Genomic DNA, 26,532 nt, shown 5'->3' on the forward strand with positions numbered 1-26,532 from the left:
AATGTCGCTGAGCTTTCCGCCTCCTTTTTATACATTTTTCCTGGTGCTATTGTGTCAGTGGGGAAGCACCACTTCTTGTCAGCAGTGTATATTTAGCTGGAGAGAGGGAACCCCTTCACCATTGTTGTGTAGATGTTTTCCAGTGCACTACCAGAATGAATGGAAAGGAAATGTATTTAGGGAGTGGGCCGGGAGTAGGAATTTGATTAGGGGAAAATGAGATGAGCTGTATTAGACGATGGCGTGACACAATTATGGCACCAAGATGTTGCTCGACAATAGGTGATGATGATGACCACATCGGAGCCTAATGCCGACTTTAAATCTCATATGTTTTTCAGAGTGTGTCTCCATTGTCACTGAGGTTCTGCTTTTGTTTCCATCCACACTGGGACACTCTAAGGATTCAGTTTCAGTACTGCTTAGGACAGTTTTTTTTTCAACAGTTCAAATAAAATGCAGCATATAAAAATATCTGAGCTGGCCCGTCTTGATTGAGGGCGTGGGGTCGCCAGAAATTTGTGATGTCAAAATGGGGTCACGAGCCAAAAAAGGTTGGGAACCACTGGCTCAGGAGCTGATACTAAATTCAGAGTCTGTCATGTAGAGAGGGAACATAATGCATCATGGACTGGAGTTAATAAGTTAAATGCTCTAGTGGAACATATGTTTATGAAATACTAAATCACAATTTAGTAGAAACCAAAGTGACATCTTCAAATGCTTTGACCAGAAGTACAAAACTTGAAAGTGGCTGAAACTATTGAGACAGAGTTTTTCCTTTCTGTTAAGTTTTTGACACAGTTTGGGTTGAAATGCTTGAGCAACAGGATATGACTGTTTGCAGGCAGCGACATCACAGATCAAACGTACATTGCGGGAAAAAAACCAACAGAGACATATTGAGGATTTTCTTTGAATTACTCATGTGACACAAGGACCTCAGTAGAATTCAATAGATTCTTTGGTTGTTGTTAATCGTGTTAATCATCTGTTAGCATATTGAAGCCTTGTGCAGTATTGTCTTCTCTCTTCCTGCCCACAGTTCCTCAGGATATGTAACGTACTTATCTGGCCATTTATAGTTCATCATTTTGGACATAATTTCAGATTTACCACTTCCCACCACAGAGCCCAGTCCGGCGCGTCTATAACGGTTTATTTGTAATATTTGCAACCACATGTTTGGTCATTACCAGGCTGCTTTAAGCCATTATTTTTATTTGTGTTAAGGGTGGACAGGGTGGTATTATAAGGTTGATCAAGGCTCCGGCTTCATTGAGTGTGAACGTTTGTTTGCAAAATAATCTAATTATCTTCTTGTGATTTAGATCTTAGTTGACATAAAGTGTAGAGCTGAGTCTGTCTGCAGTTTTTCTGGTCTCGTACAGGAGCTCAAACCAGTTTGACTGATGTCATTGGCACAGGTTTTGTTTAAAATGTGCAAGAAGAACCAGTTTCAATGGCATCGAAGCTCCACCAAAGCGAACTTGTATTGCATTACTAGTGACAGGACGAGGAATGACAAGCTGAATTGAATTGTAATTTTGTGTTTGTTTGTAGCGGGATACACTGAGCCGCTGGTGTCTGACAGGCAGAGACCGGTAGCATGAAGGAGATCAGGTTTCAGTATTGGCAGTTTAGAGGCACATTAGTGCTGCTAAGTGGACCGAAGCTGCTACACCCTCTCATCCATGAGTCTGACGGTGTTCGGCTCGGTGTAGATGAGAACAGGCTGGAACGTTTTCTCACCTGCACAACCTGAGAGTTTAGCTCGGTTGAACATTATGTGATGGGAACTGGCTAGTGCACTGCTGCTGCTGCTGCTGCTGCTGCACCGTGGAGAAACAAACCTCAGTGCAAGGTTGAGAAATGTGGTCGTGCATGCAGCTCATTGTGTCAGTGTGTAGCGAGGGGAAGTGGAGGTGGTCGGGTGGGCGTGGCTGAGCCAGCGCGCACTCATGTTGTGTCATGTTGTCTGACTTCTGGGTGGATTTTGTATCGAACGGTGAGAAAGTTTGAGTGCTGAACGTTACACACACTCTTATCTGGACTTTCAAAATAAGATGATTTTATGTAACTGCAGCTTTTATCCTCCTCCCTGCTTGTACGTAGTAAGTGCTCCATCTATGTAGATTTGATTTATCTGGGGAGTCGCTGCACTCCATCACTTAAACAGCTTAATGAGACCATCGCCTTCCTCACTCCATTGCCATTAGGTGCGTTACTGTAAACAACGTCTCTGTGTCTCTGTGTCTTTTCTCGTCTCTTACAGACACACACTCACTGCCTTGCCTTGCCTCACGTTACGGGCCATTTGTTTGATGCTTTCCTGTTTTCTTGTGTGTGTTTGTTTTAAAAGAAGCACTCAGTAATACTGATAATGTTTCTCTAGTAATCTATTTGCCTTCCTGTAATAACTGATGTCATTAGCTGCACTGGGCGTTTTCCACTGAAAGTCTTGACCCGACCACATCGACCACAGCTACAGAGAAGAAGGCTGTTTGTCAGTTTGTCAAGTAAAAGTAAAGCTGGACGTCCTGTTTTTATGCTCGGTTGCTACTGTATGCATAAACGTTTGTCAAAAATTTGAATTGTGCGTCTCTCTCCTACTGTTTACCACGGAGCTCTGCCTCGTTTCAAAGGTGGTGTGTGTGGAAAGACGTCATCTCCGAGATGTAGAATGTGTATTACAGAAGAGAAACACACATTTCAGGGCAGAACAGACATGTCCTTTCATATTTAATAGAGAAGGAACAGTACCTGGCAGTAATATTCTCAGCTGTTAGAAATATCTGAAAGTACAGCCATCATAAAAACCCAGAGAAAACCATGATAGTTGAGTCCATTCACTGAAATGTGCACATTGAATGCAGGACTTGAATTATCACCCACAACTGTACTGAAGAGTTGCACTGTTTACTTCTGGAGTGGGTCATGTTAAATAAGTGTGCATGTTGTAACTGCTTTTGGGTACATTTTTTGATGCACATGTACAATTTGCAGCATTAGTTCTGTGAAAATCTCTTTAATAAGTATTAAAACTGAAATTAATCGACATTGAATCAAATCGAAAATCATATCGGAAACGAATCGATTCAGTAAATTAGCAGAGATACTCAGCCATATTGCTAGCTATTTGGTTTGCAGAGCAAAAGCTGAGCTAAAACAGTGAATATAAGACATTAAACTCCAAGTAGGCTAACTGTTAAATGCTTCTCCGTATCCATAATTGGAAATGCCTCACCAATCATGGTAATGCTGCTTTTGATTCCAAGCTATTTGTTGTGTCCCATGACTCCACAGATAGATGCTGCTGTGTACAGACTGTATCTCATCATGCACTATATATACAGGACTGTCATGAATACTGTTCCCAGAACTGCTTTGTTCATCAGGTCACACTGTGACACATGTGTGTTTTTACGTAATGTGTTTAATGAACTTCTGACAGGCAGGGATGGAGCTTACCATGCTTTTCAGTCCACTCATACATACACACCCATCTACACACACACACACACACACACACACACATACAGTATATATACAGACACACACGCCTTTTAAATTTAGCTTATGTTGAGTGTGAGTGAACAAGGCATGTCATGGAGGGAGGCGACCTTTAGCATATGGAGCCTGAGTGGCACGTATTTGTTGATAATGAGTATTTCCATTCTATTTTAAGTGGGCTTGTGTGTGTCTGTGGGGGGGGGGGGGGGCAGGATTATTGTCTGCTTATGCAACTTGTTCTTTCACTGCTAGTTTGTTTGTGGTTTGCAGATAAAATCCTTTGTTAATCTAGTGTCACTTAAAAGCAAGATACTCAGACGAATGAAACAATGCAGCCGTTTGCCTCCAGTTGTATTTTTGATTTCATCATCCCTCCCTCAGCCGAAGGGGGTCCAGGTTCACGCTTTCATGTTGTAATCTATACCCCTCCACTGCTGATTGCTGCTGAAGTGTTGCTGAGCAAGACACAGTGTCCCAATCAGCTGCCGGCATGCAGAGTCGACGCTGACCGACCTCCATGGGAGTCAACATGCTGCCAGAGTTACTCACTTACTAACTTGGGCTGGGTTTTAAAAATCTATCGATTTATATCGATCTTCATTTGAAAGATCCGATATTGATTCATAAAATCCTTAAGTCGATCTTTTTTATTTTTATTTTATTGAACTTTTATTTACCCAGGCAAGCAATTAAGAACAAATTCTTATTTACAAGTGCAGCCTAAGAGAAAAGAGGAGACCGCACATTTCAGCTCCCTTACGTGCTGTTTATTTACCACATCCAACAACAAAAAGACAGTAACGTTGTACGCTTGAAACGTTACTGTCTTTTTGTTGTTGGATGTGCTAAATAAACAGCACGTAAGGGAGCTGAAGTGTGCGGTCTCCTCTTTTCTCTTTTCTGTCTACATTTATGTTTGAGGCCAGCACCTTTTTGAACTGGATGTGCGCGACTTTTCTACTTTTTTGTACTCAAGTGCAGCCTGAACCAAAGAGCAAAGGCTGTTTGAGGGGGAGGAGGGGTGCTGAAAGTAAAACTAAAATCAAGGTTATAATACTTATAGAATAACAGTACACTGCAATTAAACAGTAAAACACAGAAGGACGTGACAAGTAGGCCTGCTCAACAGGTGCAAGAGTCAACTGTTACTTGTTGTAAATGTTGTTTAAAGACGGTGAGTGATGATGTGAGGACAGTGAGTTTGTTTTGTACAGTGTTTCAGTCATTAGCTGCAGCAAACTGAAAAGCGCCGGTGCAGAGTGGGAGAGGTGCAGAAAGGAAGGGAGGTAGAGAGAGGTGTTAAACCAGGTATGGTTTTGTAAATGAGCGGAAGCCAGTAGCGGAGAATGAGATCGATCTTTTAATGTACACCGTTGCACTGTTTACTTCTGGAGTAATGTAACTTTGGTGCTTTTTTGGTTAATTTAAAGCAGAAGTAAGCGATATATTTGTGTTAATATAAGTCTTAAATAGTTATATCCTCCGACAGCAATCACTTACATAGAGTGTTTGGACCGAAACACGGGTCTGTCAGTCACTCTGCTCTGAGCCGAGGAGAAAACTTTTCTCGTATCCTACAGTTTTTATCCAATGAGGAGAGAGAACGGCATGCAGGGCTGTGTGTGCAGCCAAGGGACGCTGTGAATGTGGTGACGTAGGGACGAGGACGTTATGGTGCGTTCAAGGCAACTCGTGTTTTTCCAACCTGTGAAGTCGTACCAGTTCGATCTGGTACGAGTTCACGGGTCGGAAGTTACGAGTGGCCGTTATAGTGACTTTCACAGGTAAAACAGGTCGGAAAAACACGAGTGGGTTGCCTGGAACGCTACAAAATCGTAAGTTATGACATGAAGCTGTAATTTACGGTTTCAAAAGCCTGCCTGGAACGCAGCATTAGCCAAAACGACCGGATCGCTTACTTCTGCTTTAATATAATAAACATGAATATTTTTAATAATGCACCAGGTTAGAGAGTTTCATCTTTGTACAATTTGCAACATTAGTTCTGTGAAAATCTGTTTCCTAACCAAACAAATTGGTATTAAAACTGAAATATCTCAATTTCTGTTACGAATCGGGACCTTGTGAATCTGAATCAAGTCAGCCTTACTTGGGAATGTGAATGTCATTTAACAAATTATGACAGTGACAAAAAAAAAGAAGAAGCTATATATATTGTAGCTATTTTGTGAATCAAAATGAAACCAATACCACTAATATTGCCACCACCACCAACACCAACGCAGCACAGTCATCAGTCAAGCCCACGTGTCTGTGACTGGCTCCAACACTCGCAGTGGGACCTTTAACCCCTCTGTGAATCCTGGTGATGACTGTCGATATTTGGTGGGCAGGCTCCAGCTCAGGCCGCTACCTCTCCTGGTTTGCAGCCTTCAGGCTATTTATGGTGCTCTTCTCTTCGCACCGTGTTGCCATCAGGCCCCACATTCCCTCCCGCTTGAAACATCCTCATATTCTCTTGACCGGGGTCAAGTTCTGCTCCAAAATATCTCATTGATAGTTATAACATGCACACACCAGGTGCTGGAGGGGAAACAAGGAAAGTTAATTTACATACCGCAGTCTATGCTTGAGGCGGACAGCTGAAAGTCCACTGCACATAACAGCCATTAGACATTTAATACCAGAGTATCTGAAGCTCTTTTATACTCCTGATCCTGCTACTCCACTAATCCTCCATGGGAGTGTTTGTTTGTGTAATCATAGATGCTTTTATTCAGAGGCCGTTTCTGGGACACACATGGGTCAATGACAAATGAAGGTGTTTTTAAAAAGTATGTTTAATATAGATGTAATGCATATTTTTATGTTTAAACAAGTCGCATTTATTGAATAACTTTTCTAACCGTTTTAACTCATTTTTTAACAGTATTTTTAACTTTGCGACCAAAAAATATCAGATTGTGCAACCAAATATTTATAAATAATATATATATGTCCCTAATATTTATTTAAAGATAAATCTTTGGCAAGTATTCCTTGGTGTCTACACTAGGTAAGGTAAGGCAATTTTATTTGTATAGCCCATTTTTACAAACAGTTTGTCTCGAAGGGCTTTACATCGCATCATAACAACATCGCCTGCCCTTAGACCCTCACATTGACTGAGGAAAAACTCCCAGTAACACATTATTTTTTTGTCATTGTGTTTTGTTTTTACAATAATTTAAGATTTTTGCGTTCTGTAGGTCAGGTTTTCAGTATCATTAGCATCCAATTTTACATTTAAAGACAGGAAAAACAATGACACAAATACACAGATTCATAAATTTAGTGTAATAACTACACACATTACATTAAAAAAAAACATTTGGTCACTTTACCTATTAGCCTATTTATTGGTTAAAATCGGTTGCACCACCAACACAACATTAGTAATGACATGAAATATGCTGGAAAAAATGCATTTTTATTTCAAATAGTAACATGTGTTTTGGTCATCAGTCTCTATTTAAGTTTTCTGGAGTAAAAGTTTTTTTTTTTTTTTTTTAAGAATGGAAGTAGTAAACGCATCAAAAACACTTCACATAAGATTACATTCGATACAACTCTACAACGCAAAGCCTGTGACCGTATTTCAGGCAGATACTGTACATTTTCAGCATGGTAGCCTGGTGTGCTCTTCCTCCTATTTCTCACCCAGAACGTCACATCGAGCCCCACTGTGGAATTTCAGAAGTACAGCAGCAGGAGGAGGAGGAGGAGGAGGAGGAGTTCATCAAATAAACGAGGGCCGCCACCCCTTTTTTTTTATAGCGCTCATGGAAGAAGATTTACTTGGAAAAATGACCTGATGATCATCGGCTCTGTATCTGTTGGACCAGCCTTGTGCCTTGTGCTGCAAATTGAACCTGATTCCAGTCCACATACCCCGGTGCAGCTTGTTCAGACCTGTGGAGGAGCCCACAGAGAAACGATTAGACGTCAAAACCACACACACACACACACACACACACACACACAGACAGACTTCACTCCATGCAAACACTGAAAGTTTTTCGGTAACACTTTACTTGAATAGGTATTCATTCATAAGATTGACATAAAACTGTCATAACCATGACATAACAGCTGTCGTTAAAGGGATAGTTCACCCTAGAATTATATTTCGCTCATTATCTACTCACCCTCATGTTGACTAAGGGCTGGAAGAATTGTCAGAGTCCACCGTCCCTTCTCTGAGTTACAGGGGGTCTCGGCGTAGCAGTGAATTTCAATGCAACGGTTGCAAAGGGACACCGGAGCTCTTCGTAAAAAAACACACACAAAAAAACATCCAAATACCTCCATGATGCTCGTATGTAATGTCCGTCTTGTGCTGAAGCCCCAAATTGCGTAATTGTCCCGAAAAAAATTAAATAAGTCTATATTTTAAGCTTGTTTGTAGCGGAAGCTTCTCGAAGCTCCTCTTCCTGGTCCATCCAAATATCGCGTGATTCGCAGTAACCGCACTGACGCCGGCGCAAATCACGCGATATTTGGACGGACCAGGAAGAGGAGCTTCGAGAAGCTTCCGCTACAAACAAGCTTAAAATATAGACTTATTTAATTTTTTTCGGGACAATTACGCAATTTGGGGCTTCAGCACAAGACGGACATTACATACGAGCATCATGGAGGTATTTGGATGTTTTTTTGTGTGTGTTTTTTTACGAAGAGCTCCGGTGTCCCTTTGCAACCGTTGCATTGAAATTCACTGCTACGCCGAGACCCCCTGTAACTCAGAGAAGGGACGGTGGACTCTGATAATTCTTCCAGCCCTTAGTCAACATGAGGGTGAGTAGATAATGAGCGAAATATCATTCTAGGGTGAACTATCCCTTTAAGTGTCATTTGGTAAGTTATGTCACTTTTGATGCAAAGTTGACATTGTTTGAGATGTCCTTGTTATGAGAACTTGACATCATTTTTAAAGTTTGGCAATTAGGTCTGCTATGACAGTTTAAATTGTCTTTATGTCAAGTTGTCAGAACAAAAACATCTCAAACAATGTCAACTTTGCATTAAAAGTGACATAACTTACCGAATGACACTTAACGACAGCTGTCATAAGTATTCATTGATGTTTATGACAGCTGTTATGTCATGGTTATTATTATGACAGTGTTATGTCAGTCTTATGAATATCTATTCAAGTAAGGTGTTACCAGTTTTTCTGTCATGTATCTGCGGCGCACAGTTGAAAATATTTCAATCAATCTGGAAGGTTGCCCTCGGCCACCCCACCCCTCCCCTTCCCGCTCCGTCCCACCCCTCATCTGTCAGTTATCAACTCGTAACGTAGTCCATAGAGACCTGATGTGGGTTCAGTGGTGGACACTTGTCTGTTGTGCCGCCTCCTTATCTGCTATCACACACACACACACTTACACTATGAGTTTGTGTTGTGTCTGTCCTGACGGTGACCTCTGTGACACTAAAAGTCTGTCTGAAAAGGTTTAATTGCAGCAGCGAGTGTGAGCTCACATGTTAGCCTTTCTTTGTTGTTAAAGCATTGACTTATATGGGGGCAGCTATACAAATAGAGACTATTATTAATGAGTCACTCTCAGATATTAGCTCAGTAGTGCGTGAGGAGGATGCACCTTTATACTTTCGTGGCCCTCTGAGCCGTGGGTTTTGCAGTGAAACCAGGTGCTACCTGAATATTTATATGGCTTCAGGTGGTTCAACCATACTGTAGCAGTTTAAAATATCCTGTGGTGGAGCTGCAGAAAGTAAAATGTTCTCAAAGGCACTGCATGATGTAGACCGCGAGCTTTAAAAAAAAAGAAAGAAAAAAAAGGTTAATTCAGAATCCTGCACACTGGGATGCTTTATTTAGCAGTGGTTTATTTCGGTCTGTTCAACAGAACATAATACATACACATGCAATTAGGAATTACTTTCTCAAGTAGGGCCGAAAAGGTGTAGGCTGAAGCCACAGCTTATTTAGCTTAATCTATTTAAAAAGAAAGAAAGTTGCACAATAGAACAAGATAACGAGATAACACAGTTTTAAACTTTTAAACTAATTTTTAACTAAACCGGAGACATTAAATAAGATTAATCTAAGCAAGAGTCTTACAAATTATCAAGTTTATATACAACTTGAGTTTATTTATTTGGTCGATTAGAAACAACAGACATAATGCATTGATTGGTCAGTAAAACATGGACCGATGGCTTATTATACCTACCCTTTTTACATCAAGATGCATTTACAAGATGAAGATAAAGAGCAAAAACAAAAAAAAAACGGACAGAATTAATAGAATAACTTACATTTGCAAAACAAAAGAGAAGACTAAGAACAGACAAGCTTGATTTACGAGTTCTACAATGTGTTGATATCCATGATGTATAATACTCGCTCATTATATACTGACACATACAGTGCAAGTTCATGCAGGTCAATACAGTCATTACATATCATTAGTAATTGATGCATTTATCCTTGTTTATCGCACTGTATTTTGGTTTTAACTTGTCATTATACATTATTGTCTTCAGTTATAACTAATACTTACATTAAATACATTTTATATTTATTGAATACCTTAGTTTTAAACATTTTTTTTTAAATTTAGTGACCGATATGCATTTACAGGTAAATAATCCGTAACAAGTAACTTCAAAGGTGAACAGCTGGATTTATGTTGCAGTGTTATTCAAAGCACTTCACCGTCTGCCTATCACACAGTCCTTCACACACATAGACACTAATGGCAGCAAGCCACTGTGCCAAGAAGACTCTGACTCAGTGCCATTTCATGCTCTTAATGTTTTGATCCTCACACCTTCATCACCTCGTTACCTTCAATTACTAATTATTTAAAAAGATGGTGCAAAACTAGACATTGGAAAAGGCTCCAGTGACCTTTTGAATGTCATTTAAAGTTTAAGATAAACCAGGGAGAAAAGGTTTGAAGTAGCAGAACATAACGTTTTTAAAAAAGTGCTTTTATTTTGTAAAGAAAACCACAGCACACAGGTCATAGATTAGAGTTAGTAAGTAGCTCCAGTGGATAATAGACGCATTCCTCTGCTCTTACTTCTATTAACAGTGTTGGCTGTAGAGTAATCTCCAAGTGAATGTTTCTTTACCGGCGCACAGTGAAAGCTGATATGGCGTCATTATCTGCTGACCCCTCCATATCTAACCAGCACAACCAGTGAATTAATGATTAATAAAAAGCCAGTCATGTGTATAAAGAGAGTTTTCCACACCAGTGTGTTTGGTCAAAATGATGGTGTTGTTTTTTAATTCACCTGTGTTCACGCAGAGACAAAGTGTACAGTTGTTTTTTTGGGTGACTCTCTTGGTGTACAGTCGGGCTTTGGCTGAGACTAAACCAGCATGTTGGTGTTTACACATATAATGTTGCCCCTCCTTCTGCATTTGACTTCAATCTTGTTTACACTCTGCAGTCAAAAAATGCGTCTTGTTTTTGATGTGATCATCATGAGCTGGCAGTGCAGAGAGACAGACGTAGAAACAAGTACAGACTTAGAAACAAGGTTTCCCGAGAAGCTGGGGGAAAAAAATGCAAAAGGCAGAAATGTTGGTGCTAGTTTGTTACCTGCAGCATACAGCACGCAGTTTAGATAGATTATAGATTAGCACACTTCCAGTAACAGGGGCGGAGCTCTGGTCGTGCCTCGCTGAAAACAGCAGATAAGTGTGATGCCAGGTTGGACATTAAGAGCCTCCAGCTTCACTGGCTGTGCAGCAGCATGTTTACATGAGCAAGAGACTTCACAACTCACAGCCCGAGGAGCGAGGGAACATCACATGGAGAAGCACAAATGTCTGTAAACTGAAGGAAAATCTTTGAAAACAACTACTGGGACAAACCCTCTGGTTTTTCTGCGGTGGGAAAAAATGTGAGTGATTACGTCTGAGTCTCCTGGTAGAGACAGAAAGTTCCTCTGTCTTGGTGTTTGTTCTGCGTGTTAATGGTTCTCTGATCAGCTGCTGATTTCATTATATCACCTTGAAAGTGATAATTTATGGTTAATACAGTTGTTAACTTCACCGCCACAAGAGCTTACCACCCTGCACAAGGTTAATATTATTTAATTTATAAATAATGAAAGGTATTAATATTATAAGTATATCATAGTACACGGTTAAGTATTTTAAATGCACAAAGGAGTTATCAAACAAAGGTCGAGTTCACACCGTGATCTCAGGTTTCAGACACTAATTTCATTACATCTTCCACAAACATTCAATAATCTAAATCACGAGTGTCAAACTCTTTTTAGTTCAGGGGCCACAAACAGCACAATTTGATTCAAAGTGGGCCGGACCAGTAAAATAATAGCATGATAACCTATAAATAAAAAGAACTTTGAAATGTTCCCTTAGTTTTAGTGCATTATTAAGATGTTTACAGTTTATGAGCTATCCTTTTACGTGATCTTGCACAACTGCTTTTGTGGCTGTGACTCATGGATTCTTACACTAATTATGACCTAATTGCACACAAATGTTGAAGTAAAAATGATTAAATGATGACATTGTAGAGCCAGACGGTCAAAGGTCACCTGCAGAAACAGTTGTGTGACCGTTGCTCAGCTCTGTAACTCAGGAGCTGGAGCCGCGTTAGTGAGCTGCTCGGTGTAAAGACAAGGTGGTTATTATTCTTAGATTAAAAAAAGCGAGTGGTTCAGCAGCTTTTCAGATTTAATCTCCTCACAGATGGTTCTATTGTCTTGTTTTTTTCCAGGTTTAACCCTCCTCCACTCCCCTGCGCCTCAGCTCCTTCACTTCTTCATCCCTTCTCCCCACCGGCTCCTGTTCCCCAGAGGGGGGAGCTAAGTATGGGGTAAGAGAGTCGAGGGGAGACGCAAAGACGACACGAGCTGAGGAGGCCCACTGACCTGCACAGGTAAGAGCGAACACACACACATACACACACTATCTCTGGCCCATCCCCCACCCAGGTGAGACACCCCATCACCACCCCTAATTTTATCAGGTACAAACCACAATAGTCAAACACAGCCGGGCCATTGTCCAGTCGACCGCTGCCTGATCTAATCGGTGTTGCTGCAGCCGCGTCGTCCGTGCTCATCATCGGTGACTCTGCAAACAGCATCAAAGTCCATCTGGACCTCTGTTGCTGTGACGATCCAACCTGCACCTCCATGAATTATTAAAAATAGGTATGTTTTAAGAGGCCAACAGGGAGCCATTTCCTGCAAACACCGCTGGGTTAAAGGGTTTACTCTTGGTTTTTAGCAACGTTAGATTCTTTTAAAGAAATTAAAAGATATGCCTAGGTAAAGAGAAGATTGCAGGTTTCTTAATGTGGCGAAGACTCCACTGGTCACAAATCTGCTCTTTACTGTGGTGTAAAAACAACAATGTGAGTGGAATAGTTCTCTAGCTCATCCATATCAAACTCTTCATCAAAGGCCACATTAAAGAGGAACTATGCAGGATTTGTAGCTTAAAGGGATAGTTCAACATTTTGGCAAATTGGCCCATTGCCATAATCACTATAGTCATAGCAGTAGGTTCGTTACCTTTAATTGTCGGTGCAAGCTATTTGTAAAATAGCGGAGCAGAGCCACAAGCTGCTCAGAGCTACGCTACGGAGGCTAATAGGATTTCTTGGTTTCCCTCAACTACACAAATATACACGTCGTAACATCGCATATGGAATATAACGTTATCTACGGCTCTATTGATTGATTTCTCGCCGGTTTTGTTGTAAACAAATGCACATGGCCATGAGGAGGGTTAGCAAAACAGAGGAAAAGCGACCGGACTTGCATAGTTCCCCTTTCAATGTGACAAAGACTCCTTTGGTAACAAATCTGCTCTTTCCTGTGGTGTAAAACCAGGAATGTGAGTGGATTAGTTCTCTAACTCACCCATATCAAAAGCTTCATCAAACGCAACATTAAAACCTGTAAACGTAAACATAGTAAACCACAGTCAGAGTCGATCCACTGATGGAAAAAGTCTCCTGCCCGACCACAGGCGGTCACTCTGCGTAGTGAAGGTAGGTGCTAGTTGCAGCCTTGCACCACTGATGCTTTAATTAGAAGCAAGTCAACGTCTGGAAGCTTTTTGTCTTGTCAACATGTTGTTTAGCTTCCTGTAGAGCCCCCGCCGCCGCCACCGCCACCGCCACCTCCACCTCCACCTCTGACACCACCTCATTTCCCAGAAGTCTTCAGGACAGGAAGGCTTAATTATCCATGGGCAAAAAAGGGAAAGAAAGGAGGGGAGGGGCGGGGGCATAAAGAGGCGAGGATATGTCTTTCCTCTGCCTTGTCGGTAACACAACACTGATGCACAATTATCACAATTATCCCTCATCGTCTTGTGCTGACGACGCGTGTCTTTTTGCTTTGTTGTAATACGAAATTCAGGAGAGATGAAGGGAAGAGAAGGAGGAGGAGAGGAAAAGGAGGTAAACAAAGGACAGGGAGTAGGAAAGAGAGCAAACAGGAGCAGCAGCAGCACAGACTTGTTGCTAGGAGGCCGAGAAAGAAACACAATACAGAGGCAGGAAGGATACAAGCAGCGGTGCAGAGGGAAAACGGATTGAGCCCTCAGTTATAGAGTTGCAAACACATTTCATTTTTTTATGCATATTAAAAACAGAAGCTAAAACTTTTCATTGCATTTAAGTTGAGTTTCTGAACCTGGTTTTTCCTCTTGAGGTGACTGTTTGTGGTTTTAGGTGAAACATCCCAACTGCTGCTGTATGCATCATCATGTAACAACACGTCATCATCCCCCTGCAAAAATAAAAGTAACTTGAATAATCTTGGTCATGCAGTATTTATAGATGTTAAAGGTGCAGTTTATCAGTACTTTAACGATGATAACCCATGAAGCGAAGGAAACAAATTAGAGCACAGCTAAAATTAAGACAAGAAAAGAAAGTCCGATTCAGCAAGCGAGAGTGTTATCAGTGAGGATGTGTGAGTCTGCCAAAGCAGAAAGAAACCTGAGGCGGAGTCCCAACTTCCTGAAAGACTGCATTGTCCGTCCAGAGCCCACATACCCACATGGTGTCCTCGTTTTTTCTTTTTTTTCTTTTTAATGCTGGCCAAACAGAGTGAAAGTGACAATGCATCCGTTCATTATCTGCCATCCATGACACCGTCGTCTACTTTTATCCCGCCTCAGATAAGTAAACACTGCTGAGTCTGACAGAGAAACTCACCTTTGCAGTGCCTTTTGTGTTTTTTATAAGGAGTGTATGTTTTTATAGGGTTTATCTCATAACCTGAGCGCAGGTGTATCTCTTTTTTATGGTGGATAATTGTTTGATTGCTTTATTGTATTTAGTTTGAACCTCCGCCAGAACTACCTGTTAATCTCCACATGATTGTTGTAACCGCACACACACACACACACTAACCTGAAATCACATCTGTTGGTTGTTGATTTGCAGAGTTTGCACAACAATTTTCAGACTTGATGTAACACCACAGGTGAGCGCGATGGCAGCGGTGGATGATTAAGCGGAAGAGCAGAGCAGCAATCGCTAACAGAAAAGGATCTGACACTTAGCTTGTGGTGAAAGGAGGCGTTCCTCCTGAAGCATGTCTGAGTGAAGCACTGATGCAATCGCAGAGTGAAAGATGATAAACAAACGTCACATAGGGGAAATTAACCAATCACTGTTTAGTAGAAATTCCCAAGAACATCCAGCCTTTGGTTCCTGAGAAGCAGTTTGATATCTGACTCCTACAGGATCAGTGACAAAAGCTGTGACACAGTTAAAGGGATAGTTCAACATTTTTGGCAAATTGGCCCATTGCCATAATCCCTATAGTCATAGCAGTAGGTTTGTTACCTTTAATTGTCGGTGCAAGCTATTTTTTAGAACGGCGGAGCAGCTGCTCAGAGCTACGCTGCGGAGGCTAATGGGCAGGGATGCAAACAGCGCGCCGAAAAGCGAAACTCGCTTTTTTCATGACCAATTAGGTGACTTGTGTGAATCGTTCAGATCCGAAGAGTTTTTGTTTTTGGGAGGGTGGGGGGGTCTCAGCGTCTCAGCTGGGGTCAGTAAAATGTTTTTTCTAACAGGCTGACAGGCCGTTTTTTTCCCCCGTGCCTGTCTGTGGAGCTGTGCGCCGCGGACATGCACGGTTCCCTACGTTGCTGTCAGGCAGGTGTCTCCCACGGAGCTAATGGGATTTCTTGGTTTCCCTCATCAAACTCATCAAATACACAATCCAACAACTCCAAAACGCTCTGGTGGACAAGTTGTGATCTGCACATTCACCACGCTGTGAGATAATAACGCAACGTTACCAGACAGAGTTGTTTTAGAGGCAAATGCAGAGACTGCTTGCTGAAAAACTGCCCTCGATTGGAACGCGCATCAGCAGTTTTGCATGAATTTACCTCGAAAACAACTCTGTCTCGTAACGTTACATTATTAGCTCATAGCGTGGTGAATGTGCAGGTCACAACTTGTCCACCAGAGCGTTTTGGAGTTGTTGGATTGTGTATTTGATGAGTTTGAGGGAAACCAAGAAATCCCATGAGCCTCCGTAGCATAGCTCTGAGCAGCTCGCGGCTCTGCTCCGCCGTTCTAAAAACAGCTTGCACCGACAATTAAAGGTAACAAACTTCTGCTATGACTATAGGGATTATGGCAATGGGCCAATTTGCCAAAACGTTGAACTATCCCTTTAACTGTCATGGTAAAATCTGAATAAACTGTAGGTTTGTTGTTTTGCTGTAACTAACTTATCCCCTTTGAAGTTTTCAGGCTATAAATGAGTAGCCTGTAGAGTCACTGTGGCCTTGAAAGTTGTATCTTTTCTTCCCTTTTCTCTGGTTCCTGCTTAACAGAGAAAGGAAAAATAATAAAACACCACTATTGTGTAGAACTGAGGCTAAATCATTTAAAAAAAAAAAACATTGATCACTATCTTGTTTCCCTTCAAAATGTTAGACACATGATCATTAACCTGAAAACTCAATACATTTTCAGCTGGACCTGCACTTTAACCACTGATGTGAAAGAGAAACCGATCGACTGATATCTGTCTGACCGTTTTTATTGATGATAATATAGTCACTGATCAACCAAACACTGGATTTTCTCCCATTGGCTTTTATATAGTCAAAACATGTTGGTGTGAACAGTTTCTCTTGTGTAACTGGAGGATGTTTACAACAAATACTCAACAGTTTCCTTTTCATCGACTTCTCCATTAGGCTTTAGATATTTATCATCAAAACAATTTACAGCAGTTCAACAAACGCTTCCAGCTACATCCTCTATTTCAGACTAGCCCGAGCTTGGCAAGGGAATGACTGACGGGTTCACTGACCTGTGGTTAAGATGACAAGAAGGAATACATCTGACAATAACAACAACAACTGCTGTGTTTGTTTAGCAGATATTGACTTCATTCACTTTATGAATTATACATCTCTATGGCAGCAGGCTACATCAGTGATTAGTGTTGCTACAGAAAGTCGGTGCTGTCCTGCTCCACTCTGACTGATTGCTGCTCCACTTAACAACCGACACTTGTTTCCAGAGGACGTATTCAGTGACGCGTCCGGTTCTCTCCAGACATTTGCACAGTTGAATGATGTAAATTTGTTCATCTGTTGAGTTTAACCCTTTGTTGTTGGTTTTGTTTGCTTTTCTAAAGAAACCACCTGGGGATAAAGCGAAGCGGCCATATTTTTTTTAAAACCACAACTCTTCTGTCTGAGGGTGGAGCTAGAAGCTGCTCTTATTGAGCCACCTTTGAGGTTACTTTTTCCATCCTGTGACTTTTTCCAGCAGGTTTTTTCGCCGCTTTCCGTTGGTGGTGGTTGTTTACAGCAGTTACACAACCATTTTCAGCTACATCCTCATTTTTTACACAGCAAGACTTCCTGTCACGATCGGCCCGGGCTGCACAGAAGTGTGATTGTTTAGCAGCAAGACAGTTGTTATCTGTGTGTGTGTGTGTTCACCTTTTGGGTCGTAAATCTCAGCGGCAGCAGCTGCAGCAGGTTACTTCACTACAAAACCTTTAATAGCTCCTGTAAAAAACAGTTTGTGGAGTTTGTGCTGTCCTGCTCTGCTCCGACTGTTTAGAGCTCCACGTTACGACCAACATGAATTTCTAATATGATATTTCAAAATGCAGTTTGCAGTTGCAACTTTGTGGTGTTCAATACTGTAAATCTACTATTATTTGCATGTTTGCTGATTCAGAAGCAGATGAAATGTCTGTCTTTCCTCTATATTTACTTAGACCTTAGAGGTCTGAGTCTGTTTTGGTTGTTTTTGAATACTTTTGATGTTTATCCATAGAAAAATATTCACCATACCCATGTTTGGTATCTTTTTTTTTTTCAGCACAACTTAACCTGTGTGATCTGACAGATTTTTTTTTTTCACTTTAATCTACTTTATTTACACATTGGGTCCAAAGATCCGATGCCTAGCCATCTCATCCCACTTTTGCACTATAAATATTTTTGCAATATCAAATTAATACCGTTATATCTCCAGTTTTACATGGCCTATCAACGTCAAAGACAAACTGTCAGAGAGTTACAAATCCACACTTTCAATGAATGCTTTGATTATGTGTACATCATGTAAATATGTGCAATCATGTGAAGTATGTAAACCATGAATGGAGTAAATCGAAATTAAATGGAATTAAATGAAAACGTCACGTGATCTGGTCATAGACCCTGCAGAGTGAACAGTAAAACTACGGCTCAGTCTTGAGATCCAAAGTGTTTTTTCCGTCTTTAACGTCTTTTTTCCCCCTCTGTGTCTCTGTGTCTCCGTGATCAGGTGGTGACGGGCGCAGCTCTCTGTCATGGCGGTGCAGCGGAGGAGGCTGAAACTCGTGGTGTCGGTGATGATGATCAACCTCTTCATCTTCATCCTCATTTTCCGACAGAGCGGCCAGGACAAGAACGGGCGGCAGAAGGTCCGCATCCCCTCCGAGCCCTTCTGGGCCAAGCTGGTGCCGAACTCGGCCTTCTGGAACCGGCAGCAGCAGATCCGAGACCTGCAGAACAACCCCGTCCTCCTCGCCAACTCCAGCTTCACCGATCTGCCCGACTGGGCGGCGGAGACCGGCCTGACCTCCGACCTCCTCTGCGAGCGCAACGCCAAGGTCACCACGCAGGTGAAGGACTACAACGCGCTGCCGGACCGCTTCAAGGACTTCCTGTTCTACATGCACTGCCGCTCCTACCCCGTCGTCATCGACCAGCCCGACATCTGCAAGGAGCCGCCGCCCTTCCTGCTGCTCGCCGTCAAGTCCCAGGTGTCGCACTTCGACCGGCGCCAGGCCATCCGGCAGTCGTGGGGGCGGGCGGGCGTCGTAGCCAATCAGACGGTGGTCACCATCTTCCTGCTCGGCAACGCCACGGCGTGGGACTACCACCCGGACCTGTCCAACAGCCTGCGGGAGGAGAGCGCGCGCCACCGGGACATCATCCAGTGGGACTACCGGGACTCGTTCTTCAACCTCACCGTCAAGGAGGTCCTCTTCCTGGAGTGGATCCAGACCCGTTGCCCCGGCGCCCGCTTCATCTTCAAAGGCGACGACGACGTCTTCGTCAACACCTTCCGCATCCTGGACTTCCTCAGGGGCCTCTCGGAGCCCAAAGCCAGGGATTTGTTCGTGGGCGACGTGATCACCGACGCCGGGCCGCACCGAGACAAGAAGGTGAAATACTTTGTCCCCGAGAGCATTTACGTGGGGAAGTACCCGCCGTACGCCGGGGGCGGCGGGTACCTCTACTCGGGCGACATCGCGGCGCGGCTGCACACGGCGTCGGAACACGTGCCGCTGTACCCCATCGACGACGTCTACACGGGGATGTGTCTGAAGAAGCTGGGGCTGGCCCCCGAGAAGCACAAAGGCTTCAGGACTTTCGACATAGACGAGAAGTACCGGTCGAACCCGTGCGCGTACCGGAGTCTGATGCTCGTTCACCCGCGGACGCCGCAGCAGATGATCCAGATCTGGGCCTGGCTCAGCAGCCCGACCCTCAGCTGTCAGTGACTGAAACCTTTTTACGGTGGTTGTTCCTATAAAAGGTCAAAGTGAACTTTTTTTTTTTTTTTTTTTGAAATCTTGAACAGGGTCACGGCTCAAAAAGTTGGCAGCTTTGAGTTAAGATATTATTCTAAAGGTCACGTGGAGCCTCAGCTCGGTGCAATGGATGCGTTCTTATACCTCTCACAACGACCACCATAGTATTTTGACTTGATGTCAGACTTCCATAGACGAGCTAATAACCCTGCTTTACTGTGTCAAAGGAGCTTTACCCAAAGTGACCGTGTCTTTTTTCTCTGCGTGCACATATTTATATCACAACTATTTATATGGCCTTTAAAGAAAAATGCTTTAACACTGTGTGTCGGCTCCGCGATGGATGGAGCGTCTCGATGCTGTATTATATTATAAACAAGAAGACTAAGACGTGGGACGCGTTCACCAGGGAACTCCCTTCGGGTGGTGGGGGGAAACGACACAGTGTCTTTGTATTTCAAACGTACATAAAAGAAAAAAAAAGAGCGAGTTCTGTGTAAAAGAAAGATGTTTCCCCACACGCAGCGGTTTATCGCTGCTCGCTTCCTGGTGAACACGTCCCAGTTATTGTTGCTGGAGGCTTAGTTTGTGCTGCTATTCCCATCCACACTCCCTAAAGTATTTACATGTGACTCACTCCAACTCAAACTCAGCCAGTCTCTCCTCACTTTGGCTCGTTCTTTCTTGACTTTCTTGACACTTCATCGTTCAGTTTCTCCAAAAAAAATCCCAAAACTCTGCTCCCAATTTGACTTATTTATCTGATTCTCATCTTTTATAACGTCATAATGACATTATCACTATTAATTACACACCTTGAAATGGGGAGTTTGTTGGAGTGAATCCACACGTTGTCGTCAGGAAAATAAGGGGATGGGGAGCCCAGTCGGGTCTGGGCTTTTTCACGGATGGAGAAATCTAAATGCTGTCTAATTCTGCTTCAGGTTCCCACCTTACACACAACAGAAAGAAATGGCTGATAACGGATCCCAAGTGCAGAGACATTTCACGCTGCCAGAGTAGAGCTTGTTTATGATAAATAACTCACTATAACTTGTTTGGTGAAGTTGTGGTGTTAAAAGTGTTAATTTGTTTTGTTTTTAATGTTGCTTCACTGTCGGAAACGCTTTAAAACGCAGCCTTACTTGACTGATTGATTGGATCATTTCAAAATGTTTCCATGTTTGGATAAAAAAGTTAATTTATTTAAAAAAAGAAAAAAGAAAAAAAATCATGGTAATCCACAGCTCCAGATATATTTAGTAATTAGTTCCACCTACTTTCCTGGACTTTAAAAAAGTTGAAAAATGGCGGAAAAAACTCATTTGGGAATCAAAGTTTTCATTTTATTTTGAAGGTCACTGCTCAGCTCGATACCATATGGCTTCAGCACAGCACCGAGTCTCAGTGCTGCACATATTTAACTTTACGTCGATGTTACATATTGTTTATTTGTTTTCAGCTGTATTAGTCACACACAGACACTTGACACGTTGACTTTTTTCAGTTGCACCTTTGTGTGAAGTTACATAACTGCAGAGAAATTGTCTATTCAGTATTTTTACTCACTCACTCACTCGCTCCCAGTCCATGAAGTCGACGCTGTTTAAATTAAATGAAAATAAGTGACACAAATAGTTGGTTTTCAGTCCAGTCGTGATGCTGAGCTTTGACCCTGAACCTGCTCGTTAACACTTGAGCTGTGAGAGAAAGGCGTCGTTCCTCTGCCTCTGTTAGAGCGCCTCCTGCTGGTCAGGACGGCCATCTTTAGCTTCTTATTATAAACAGACACTGGCAACTCCCATGACCCAAAGCTGTAGTGTAACATCTAATTTATTTATATTTATATTTATATAAATATATATTATACATATGTATAAATGCGTCCTTCATCTCGGCCTTCAGTCTCCCCTAAATTAGCAGCTTATCTTGTTTTATTTCATTGTTTGTGTCACTGTGTTTGGTGGTTACTGGTGTCGGACAGCTGAGGAAAAACAAAACAACTTCAGACAATCACAGTGATGTGTGTGTAGATTGTGATTGTTTTTTTTTCTTGTATTTCCACCTTTTATATCAGACACTACTCTTTAATTACCTGCGTGTCTCTGTGTGGGATCAAACAAACACTAAATGAAAGGAGACACAGTCGGAGCCGAGGGCCGAGTGGAGCTAATTTAATCCTTTAGGTATTTAAGTCAAGTCTTTTTCTTTTTTTTCTCTCTGGGTCATGTGTCGTGAACATCTTCACACCACTCACACACACCAACAATAAATTACAGTCTGTTTTTTTTTTGTGTTGTTTTTTTGCTGCAAACAGTTTGTGGCTACTTGAAATGTTTACATGTAATTGTAAAAGTTGTCATCGTTTATTTTCATGGTAATGCGACTGATGATGATGACTTGGCCGTATAGAGGTAAAAGCAGCTTTGTCTTGTTCTGTGTGTATGAATGTAACCTTCACTGTCACTGCGCCTCATCCTGTCGTTTGGCTTCACTGTTGTCGTTTCTTTTGAAGGACCCTTTTGTGTTGTCATTGTTGTTTTTTTAATGAGACGCACAACTTTAGCAGTGCGTTCTTCTGACAGTCAGTGTTTCTCAGTGGCTCTGAGCTTCGATAGTTTCCAGGTGTCGTTTTTTAAAAGAAGTTAAAAAAAAAAAAGAAATAGAAAATCATGTGGGGAAATAAATGTCCCAGTATCTTTTATGTCCAGAAAAAAAACATATATATATAAGCACAAAGTAAATTATCCAATAATAATCATGTGATAAGTGCACACAACACAACAGCTCAATAATGTGTCTTATTTATCTAATCGATCAGGATCTGAATCTGTTTATAAACACAAATCATGAGTCACGTTCAGACGAATCCTCATTTCCATGAATCGTTCTGTATTGTTTTGTTTCGTTCCCTCCCACTGTCGACGTGTATTTCTGAAACCTGACGTCATCGTGTTGACGACACCTGCACTAGTCAAGAGATGATTACCAAATCTGTGCCTGATGTTTGTACGTACTGTATGTGTAAGATTATCCTCCAACCATGTTAAGTGTGATTAGCTTTTTTTTATCACCTAGAATGACTTGATAATTTGAATAAAGTTATATTTTGCTGTTTTTGTACATGTTGTCGTTCTACGCATTTTTTTTATTTGTCCCACAAATAACTTCAGTCGTTTGCTCATTCATCTCTTTATAAATGTTGTGTCCAAAAACACACGTCGTTGTTTTTAGATTTAACCAAACCAGTTCAGCCGGTGTCAGTGGAAACGTAAAATTCAAAACACTTAACCAAAGGTCGGTTTTCCTTGGGTTGTTGCATTTGAAGGAGGCCGGAGGAAGTGAATGTTTTCAGTGTTTCACAAGAAACTAATATAGTAATATGAGGTGACTGCTGAGAAATATGGAAATAAAGATGCATTTCTGAGGAGATACATTAAATAATCAATAAGAGTTTAATCAAGTGGGTATACAATCAGATGTAAAATGAGCTGCTTCCTTCCCGTGTCTCTCCAGCAGAGGGCAGCAGTGTATAAAGTGCCTGTGGACTGATGCTGCTGCATCTCCTATGTGGTCCAGACTGAAGGCAAGAATATCAATAAATACTCTGGAGAAAGAAAGTTTTCATGATTTATTTAGGAAATAATAAGTTTTAGATAAATGTGGAGATAACAGGTTTCATTGCTGGTTACGAGTTCTTGATGGACTGTGACGTTATCTCTCTGTTAAAGTAAGATTTAGATCGTTTTTATTTGTTTATTATTTTTGCTGCATAGTCAGTTTTAGATTTATCCGTATTCATGTTCACTTTTCAGTTTCTTTGGCAGGAACACCACCTGTAACCTGATTTTGGATCTGTTTTAATTGTTCTGTGAGCTTAAGAGATAATCCAGGTAAAACAGGTGTCGTCTTTATGTTGCGTTGCTTCCACTTCATTCATATCGTGTGTCTTTTCTGACACCACTAAGGGGGATTAGAGGGTTTAAACCCCGTCTTTTTTTAAGAGATGAAACAATGTTTGTGAAATAAATACATGTAGGCCGGAGTAAACACAGAAAGACAGCGTGAGATTTCCCAGAGACAAAGTCATTGTCCTCTCATGTTTACTCCCCCCACCTCCTCCCTCCTCACGTGAGGATAATAAGGGAGGGATGGGACGTGGTTGTCATGGGGAACATATTCCTAAGGCAGATGCAGTCGTCCTCTAGGTGCAGATGTGAGAGCACAAGGAAGGTTCACGAGGGATGTGTGTGATCTCACAGATAATGGTCCCGTGGCCTTTTAAGGGAGAAACATTTAAAAAGGGAAAAAAAAAAAAACAGACAAATGGTTTTTGGTTTCAGATCTTGTCCTTCGCCAGGAAAAGATTCACAGTCCACTTAGTGTAAAAAACCAAAAACAACAAAAACAGCACAGCCTTCCTCACCAACTCACAGTTAAGTAACGTTGTTGTATAACAACTTTAGAAATACAGTTTAGTTACATCAGAGCATATTTCATGTGTTATCCGTGTTATCTGAGTGCTTTTATGTGCTGGGTAAGAATTAGGCTACAACCAAAAGCACCACAGCAGAACAAACTCAAGGCCTGAATCTGGTGCGGGTTTTTGTCTGTTTTTAAATGGTTTCCTTTTCCTGTCCGAGCAAACAGTTGTTTCCTGTTGGCTCTGATTTATTCTGAGAGAGAGAAACTGTCCTGTAAAAACCAACAGAGCCCACCACACAGCTACAGGTTTGTCTGCTCTGGTCGGGCAGCAACTTACCTACCCAGAGATCCCTGGATAGACCAGAGCAGCTTTTTTATGCAAATGAGAATGACCGATGCATTCTGGGTAATTTAGGGGCAGCTACCGGCATTTTTACATTGTTCTCAGTGGCTTTTTGTGTTTTGATGGAGCGTAGACTAACTAACAATTAATCTGAATGTTTTATTTTTTTGTTTCTTTTGTAGCACTATGTCTCATAATTATTTTGACACCCTCTTTGAAACCCACCGTTCACGCTATCTTGAAAAATTACAATTAATGAATCTGCCGGTATGCTCATTTAGCCTCCCACAGTGATCAATGACCCCACAAAGTGGCCAGAAATGTCTTATCCAGACATCTACACGTATTTGGTCGAATCACCGGGGAGGTTTTGGCTAAGTGTTGTCTGTTAATAACCTGTTAATAGCCAACTTTTTTGTTAGTTAGTTTGTCAAGCCAGTTAGGCTGAACTTTTCAATGGAGGGATGCTGGTAGCTGCCCCTAAATTACCCAGAATGCATCGGTCATTCTCATTTGCATAAAAAAGCTGCTCTGGTCTATACGGTTGTTGCTAGGCGACATCTAGCGGCCGTGCGGCAGCTACGACAGAAGCAACCAAGAGAAACGTGCGGCGACGTAGGCTGGCGAGCGACAAAGTGCTGTTTTATTTCCATGCCAAAAAAAAATTGTGTGTTTTATCCATTGTTAGGATTGTAACCAACAACAAAGATCGTAAAACACAGAGTAAGGGCGTGTTTTTGTACTTTTTTCATACAGCTAATGAAGCCATGGCCGTCACTAGGCTACAGTAACCATGGCGACGAACTGTTATCTGCCGTTCTAAACTACCTTTTTTTTTCATTGAGGTAAAGTGCAAACAGCACATAAAATCATAATTTTAAAAGCATATTACTGTCAGTCTGTCAGTGTTGTCTAAAAAAAAGAATTAATATGAGAAAGGAGAAGACATTTTTTATCTTAAAATGAAAAATTACTGTTTGTGATTAACAAAAAAATAGCAAAACATAATTTTTTTTGGGGTGGGGGGTGTTATCATGATACTGTGACATTGTGCTATCTCTATTCTTTCGCCCTGAAAGATAGCCTGTGTGATAAACGTGCAGTTTGTACAGATTTATGATGTCGATGATTCATGCCGGTGTTCAGATCCATCCTGATCTGATTGGTTGGAGGTCACTGAAACAAAACGACCTTCATTTTCCTGAACATCTTGAACCTCTTTCTGGAAGCAGCAGGATGTCAGGATGCTGCAGATGAGCACACAGCTGGAAAACAGCTCTCCTCTTCATTCACACACGTCCTGGCAGGGTGAGGTCATATAGGTAGCTATATATGAACATGACACACAGCTGCTGCTGCAAGAAGAAGAAGAGGAATAATAACAGGAAGTTGATTTGTCATCCACCTCTGTTGATCTGGATCAAGGGGGCAGTTGTGGATCTGAGAAGTGAAGCTCACTTCCGCGTTCAAAAAACTGCAATCCCCCCGGCTTCCTCCGGGGGCTGGTGTCAGAAGGGAGCATTCCCCATAGACCCCCATGTTAAAATCGCCGATTTTACATCCTCAGTAAACATGTTAAAAGCCTGGTGTCAGAACGTTTTTTTTTCTCAATCGATAGTTTCTACCCCCGCACACACTCTGAGGGGGGTGAATTTTTTTTTAACTCTACCGTTTTACTGTTATTAGGTTAAAACTCTGGCCAATTAGGGCGCGGAAATGTTGAGTGACAGGCCCGAGCAGCTCCGTGGACAGCTGCTTCGAGGCCAGTGGGCGGGTTCTCGGCGGTTCTCGGCCGGCCAATCCAACATGGCGCTGTCCAGGCCGCCATATTTGAGTCACAAAAACGACTCCCCAAAACCAATGGGTGACGTCACGGACGCTACGTCCATTCTTTTTACAGTCTATGATCTGGATGCAGAGAGGCTTCGTTCGCCCACCTGGCACCAAATAATGGGGTTTAATAAAATGAAAACCAGGAATCACTAGAATCCGTTTCCTGATCCAGATCTGGACGAGGCTGAGTCACTCTGACCACTGAGCTGTTTTCCTCTTTCTCCTCCAGATGAATGATTTTCAGCACATTCAGCTCGGTGTAATTACAACCTCTCTTTCCATCGTGTCTTTTCTTCTCCTTGTTGTTTCACTCATCAATTTAAACACTGACAATAACAAACCTAGCTGGGAGCATGGCCTTC

The 26,532-nt window shown here is 42.0% G+C and overlaps 1 protein-coding gene across 1 annotated transcript in view; it reads left to right on the forward strand.

The window, feature by feature from the left end:
• b3gnt2b (UDP-GlcNAc:betaGal beta-1,3-N-acetylglucosaminyltransferase 2b) overlaps window positions 1-22,682 on the forward strand; it is a 30,607-nt gene extending 7,925 nt beyond the window's left edge. Inside the window, exons 2-3 of the mRNA XM_083988758.1 lie at window positions 12,249-12,410; window positions 18,315-22,682. Coding sequence (XP_083844884.1) covers window positions 18,340-19,539 — 1,200 coding nt within the window. The 5' untranslated portion in view covers window positions 12,249-12,410; window positions 18,315-18,339 and the 3' untranslated portion in view covers window positions 19,540-22,682. The remainder of the gene's footprint in view (window positions 1-12,248; window positions 12,411-18,314) is intronic.
• The last annotated feature ends 3,850 nt before the right edge of the window (window positions 22,683-26,532 follow it).

This window comes from Trachurus trachurus (genome assembly GCF_905171665.1).
Source record: "Trachurus trachurus genome assembly, chromosome: 15".
Taxonomy (NCBI): Eukaryota; Metazoa; Chordata; class Actinopteri; order Carangiformes; family Carangidae; genus Trachurus; species Trachurus trachurus.